The 6,000-nt window shown below is 41.6% G+C and overlaps 1 protein-coding gene across 6 annotated transcripts in view; it reads left to right on the top strand.

Annotated features, from left to right (window-relative positions):
• The window catches only part of PSD3 (pleckstrin and Sec7 domain containing 3), a 119,550-nt gene that overhangs the window by 96,744 nt on the left and 16,806 nt on the right, over positions 1 to 6,000 (top strand). For all 6 annotated transcript variants that reach the window (XM_085317738.1, XM_085317724.1, XM_085317748.1 and 3 more), the window contains 2 exons: positions 2,967 to 3,124; positions 4,312 to 4,456. In XM_085317738.1, the coding sequence (XP_085173864.1) occupies positions 2,967 to 3,124; positions 4,312 to 4,456 (303 nt within the window). The remainder of the gene's footprint in view (positions 1 to 2,966; positions 3,125 to 4,311; positions 4,457 to 6,000) is intronic.

Below are 6,000 nucleotides of genomic sequence, written 5' to 3'. Positions count from 1 at the left end.
AAAAAAAAAAAAAAAGAAAAAAGAAAAGAAAAGAAAGAAGAAAGAGAATAGAATGGTGTAAAATCTTCAGAGACAAGGCAAAAAAGGATTTTTCAACCATCACACATAGCTGAGCAAAGATGCCCACACATGGTACACTGGCTGATAAAAAGCCAAATGCCATTCTTTGGTCTGTCAGAAATGGTTTTAGAAAAATGCTGACTCTGTGTCAGTGAAAGATGGAAAAGTCATTTTGGGGGAATTTTAGAAAGACAAATTCATTATGTAACTGCATTGTGTACAGCTCTCACATTAGCCTTCAGCTGATATGGAGGTTGCAGTTCCTTCCATGCCTCTCATATATTTCTCTTACCAGTGTCTTGATCTAAATAGAGTGAGCTACCTTTCGTTTCAGCTCCTCCTCCGTACTGATACCAGTACATCAGAGCATGTGCTGTTCTTGGCTGTATATGAGATATGGATGTTATTGTGCCCTTACCATTCCCTGCCAGCTTAAAAGAGTTGAAGGCCTTACAGGAGGAATTTTGGCAGCACACTAACATCCCTTCAGCTTTTTCTGAGATTGGCCAACTGCTTTGAAGACATTTCTGGTATGCTGATCAGTGCTTGTGGAGGAGCTAGCAGAGCCCCAACTGTCAAGGTAAATTATAGACAGCTGATCCAATGGGATTAGTAAGGATTACCATAAACTCTGTCCACTGATAAGGATTGGTCCTTAACAAGGACTGTTTCTGTGACTGCCCAAATGTGGAGTTCTTCTGGAATAGGTTTAGATACCAGAACATGTTGTGAATGTTCAACTTCTGTTCCACAGAAAGCTTGGAAGCATCAGGCAAGGCGATAGCTGATACTGCCTCAGGGTRGCACCTTGAGGAAAGCCAGACTGTCCTTCTTCTGAGGTCTGTCTAAGTTCGTTTCCTGGCCTCCCTGGAGAGTGATCTCAGTCATTTCTCTCAAAGCTACTACCAAATAAATCAGCTTCTGTAGCCATGAGGAGAGGGCTTTGACCTGGGAGCTTGCTTGCCCCATCCTCAAGACGTCCTTCAGTGCTTGTCCTTGGGATACGGACTTCTCTCAGTCTTCCTCAGAAAAGGTTTAGAGAGTGCCTTGAACAGGGGTGGGTAGAGTCCATCAGGATATGGAGCTCCCTCCAGGCTTTCTGGATCTCAACAGGAGCTGTAGCAATGAGAGAGAGGGAAGATTTGACTTCTCTCACAACCAGAATACCAGGCCTGGGAAACCCCTTATGTCATGGGTAATTAGGTTGAAAGCTACCTCAACTCCATTCTCTGTGTAGCAGTCTTCAGCCTTTCTGCTTTGTCTGACACTGATTTGCAGTGGCTTGTGCCGTTGTCAGGCCCAAAATTGAGCTGGTGCTCTGATTGTGCAACCAGTTAGCTAACTCTTCCTTAACACGTTGGTCAAAGGCCTGAGCAGGAGGTCCTGAGCCAGCGTTAACTGAACCTCCATGAAGAATAAAGAGGAGGAGTGGGAAGATTTGCACTCTCATCTGGGAGAAGGTAGTGATTCCGTATCTCGTGAAACTGATCTCAAAGAAACGTGATGAAATCCAGCCTGGCGAGGACACGAATGCCACATAGTTGCCTCTGGTTGCAGCTGTGGTCTGTTAGCCACCAGATAAGCCCTTTAAGTTGGTTCATGTGCTTTAACCTGTTCTCTTTAGGGGTGGATACCTGTGGGTGTTCAAGCAAGGGCTATCCTGGCAAAGGGCCCAGTGTGCTGTGCTCTTTTGTCTCCTAATATTCAGCTTGTACTCCTGTGTTCAAGAAGAGTGATCAGTAACTATCATACTTGATAAGACTTAATTTTCTATTTTACTGCCATTGCACTCCTGTCCTTGGTGTATCAGACAAGACCGATTTCTCTGATGCCRGTGGAGGAGAGACGTGGACTCAGTTATAGCCTGCTTCCAACTGTGTTTAAGAAACTTAGATACACTTTCACAATTGCGGTGGTGCTAGTGAGTGACTTTTCCTTGAAAACACTCCTGGCTTGCCCTATGTTCAGCAGGCCATTTACAGGTAGATGAGTTTTAACTTGAGCTTGTGGCAACACCATGGTTGTGCATTCCCCTGGCTCCTATCGCTCCAGATATCGAAGACTATTCACAGGCTGATGCTTATGACACATTTTGTTATTTTGTTATATGCTGTTGTGAGTGGTACTGTTGTTGTGTCTCAAATCAGGACTGTTTTGTGCTTACCACTAACAGACCCTCAGCAGAGGGGATCCGTTCCTGCAGAGTGCAGCTCTGGCTTCCAGAGATATCATATAAAGTCATGTAACTGGGAACAGGGCTGAGAAGTGTTTTTTCCTTATTTCTGTAATAAAGACAACAGATGGGTGCAGGTGTAAGGAGATGCACAAAGAAACTGTAAGATGATGTTGCATCCATCATGCTGTCAGCAAGGTGACTGACTAGCTACTGCTAGGTTTTTCCCTTAGCACTGCAGCAACGGAGAGATGTAAAGGAGGTTCCCATAATTGCTTTGTGGAGAGTGATAAGTTGGCTCCTCTAATGTGTGAGACCTATCTAGGAGGTAGTGCAAAGGTAATTGAGGGGAAAAAAAAAAGGGGGGGGGGCAGTGGAAGTTGAAAAGTCAAGCAGGAACCAGCAGCTGGAAAGTGAAGGGGTGGGAGCTGGTCATGTATGATTCCTAAAGTGAAGGCAAGCAGTGTATAGGTTTTGTGGTAGTCAAGTACTCCTTGTTTACCCCTGTTTCTGGCAAGCAGGTAGCGGAACTACTCCTCTCCCTTGAAAAGACATTGAAAAAAAAAAAAAAAAAAGGTAGTGGGAACTGCAAGTGCTCAAATCATACTGCATTCATTTCCTATACTTTAATAACATTCACAGGTCTATATGGAAGAGGGTTTCTCCTTAGGTTAAGGAAAGAGGAGTGTCACATGGAGAAATATATACTATTTTTCCCTGTTAATTCCTGCAGGATGAATATAAACCAGAAAAGGCTTTATCAGAGGAGGATCTGAAGAATGCAGTTAGTGTGCATCATGCGCTGGCATCCAAGGCAACAGACTATGAGAAGAAACCCAATGTCCTTAAGCTTAAAACAGCAGATTGGAGGGTCCTGCTTTTCCAAGCCCAGTAAGTTCTCACTTTGGAGTTATACCAAGTTGTACCAATGGCCAAAGAAAGCAAACACTGCTGAAGGACTTGCCTGGGCAAATGAAGGTAGAGGCTTAAGAGGTTCAATCTGTTTATTTGATCAGAAATAAGATTAAGAAGTGATTTAGTTAGGCTTCACAAGTTGTTCATGAGAAAGAAACATCACGTTTTAAGAGGCTTTTTAATCTAGGTGAGAAAGGCATAACAAGATGCAGCAACTGGAAGCTGAAGCTACAGGAAATTTAATTTGGAAACAAGACACAAACTTTTAATATCCAAGGTGATTAATCATTGAAACAAATAACCAAAGGCAATCTCGGATTGTCTATCCCCTGATGTCATCGAGTCTTAAGTGGATGCCTTTTTAGAAGATACCCTTTGGTCAGAAACAAAGTTACTATTCAATGTAGGAATAATTTAATTAAGTTATTCAGTTGTGTTATCCAGATAGAACAGATGACCTGCCTTTTGCTGCTGCCAGTGAAAACTTGTGCGTCAGTTTTCTACACAAGCCTATCTTTTCCACTGAGATTCACATGAAACCTCCCAGAAATTTGTGGGGTGCAGTACTGTTGAAGCTTTAGGACATATGGTGGAATCAAGGCATCGTTTGGCTCTGTAACATCTGTCCCTGGGGTTGGATTAGGAAAAGCTGTAGCTGTACAGGGAGGATGTGGATAAGAGATATCACAGTAAGAGATTATGGCTTTGTGTAGCATGCCATTCCTAACACTACTGCTTGCAGCAGCCAGCCCTGAAAACAAAAGTTACACTGCATAAGAACGTTGGCAGGTTTCAATAGCTTGATGAATGAAGATACAGTGTCAATCTTGAACACATTTATAAGCCCCTGACATGGTCAGAGTGAGAACAGTGGAGATGACCCTCAAGTCTGGGAGGTTCTGTAAGGCTTCAGTTTCCTACAAAATCGGCAAGGCAGGTCAGAGTTTACTTGCCTATTAGAATGAATTATGGACCTATTCATGAGCCAACCTATGACTGAAGTGCCTGATGCTAACTATTCTCAAAGATAGGCTGCAAAGCTCAGCTCTCTGTACAAACTTATTCAGTTCTTCATTTTCTTTGTTTAAAAATGTTATTTAAGAGGAGAGAACAATGGAGAAGAGGCTTCATCAACAAGTGTTCAATATACGTTTCTTCCTCAGGAGCCAAGAAGAAATGCAGGCCTGGATTAACAAGATTAATTGTGTGGCTGCTGTCTTCTCTGCACCACCATTTCCAGCTGCAATTGGGTCTCAGAAGAAATTTAGTCGCCCACTCCTGCCAGCCACCACAACAAAGCTATCTCAGGTGAGCTGTTTTTATCTTGAGCATAGGTCATGGAGATTTTTATGACTGGCTGGAGTGCAGCAGGTGGTTCTTACCATTGGTATTCCTATGAGAAATAGGTCTGCAGAGATCTGTGTTAACAGGCAAATTCTCTGCTTTTTTTCTGATGCAAGATTTTAAGTGGAGGAGCAGGCTAATATAACTGTTTTCTTTTTTTTCTTTTTTTTTTCTGAAGAAAAGAAACTCGGCAACACTCTTAATATCAGGTGTAGAGTTTTCATTCCATAGCTACAGCTCTATAAAGGACATTTTGTATACTGTCTGCCTAGTTGTTTTTTTTGAATTTGAGTGTTTGTTGCCACTGACTACAAAAAATGTGTATACACCTGAGTCTTTCAGGCTATTAGTGTGATAAAAGGTCGAAGCTGATTCATCATCGATTTTAGAGCAGCTACAAAGCTGCTCTAAAATCACACCAGTAAGCCTATAGTACTGAGCCAGTCAGACTAAGGATCCCTCTCATTCTCTGTTCTGAGGAAATGTATAGAGACAGGTGAGACCAGGGTGCATATTGGTTATACTTCTCCCTATGAAGGAAATTCCCTATGAATTTCCAGATTGCAATGCTTATCCACTCAGGGATTTTCTATTTTATGTATATTCATGAGGTGTCTCTTTTATAAACATGTTTGGTCTCAACTTACATGACCATATAAGCTTTTAGCGTATGCAGCATTGTATGGTAGGGAGTTTCACAGTTCTATTGCCTCTTGCATGAAAAAAACACTTACTTCTGCTTGCTTCAAATTGGCTCTGTCTGATGATTATTCTCATAGTTCTATGTGCTTTAAGTGCTGTGATGCATGCCTGTGATTCCTTCTGCGCCAGTGGGAACCCACCACCAGCTGTGTAAATGAGGTTAGACATGTGGCAGGAGGTGACAGAACCTGGTCCTAGATGTACTCTTTGCTAATAAACTCCTGTAGCTTTTAAAACTATCTCCCTTGAGAGCATTGCTTCTTAAATGTGTTTTTGCCATCATCAGAGCTTAGCAACACTCCTTAGAAACCATTATCTCAGAATCTGCATTTCTCTGAGGTGATATTTTTATGTTGTCCCTTTTTTTTCCCCTCTCCATGGCAGTAGCAGTTCTTAAGACATGGTGACCATGTCACTATGTTTTCTTTTCTGATTTGAAGTTTAAAGCATGTCTCATAGCAAATAGTACTTACTTGTCTTGTCCTTGTGGTTTTGCACTTTGTTCATATAGACTATAGTTTTGTTAACTTTTTTTTTTTTTTTAACATATATATACTGTAGCTCAACTTGTGGTTTCAATAATTTACCTATAATCACCAAAGATTTTTACTCATCATTTTTCTGTATGATTGTTCCATCTTAGCACATTATTTCCTAGTCTCATTGTTTTCATTTAATCTGGAAAGGGAAAAAGTAGAACTCAGCCCTGTGGTTTGTGCCTTGAAGAAGGGAAGACGTAAGAAGTGGAATGAGATAAGCTGTTCTAGCTAAAGGCTAAAGAAGAATGTTAAGTGTTCAAAGTAGAT

Source organism: Rhea americana, unplaced genomic scaffold (assembly GCF_003343005.1).
Source record: "Rhea americana isolate MKP2758 unplaced genomic scaffold, rheAme1 scaffold_115, whole genome shotgun sequence".
Taxonomy (NCBI): Eukaryota; Metazoa; Chordata; class Aves; order Rheiformes; family Rheidae; genus Rhea; species Rhea americana.
The sequence above is the reverse complement of the archived record's forward strand: the minus strand, read 5'-3'. Positions and strand labels throughout refer to the sequence as shown.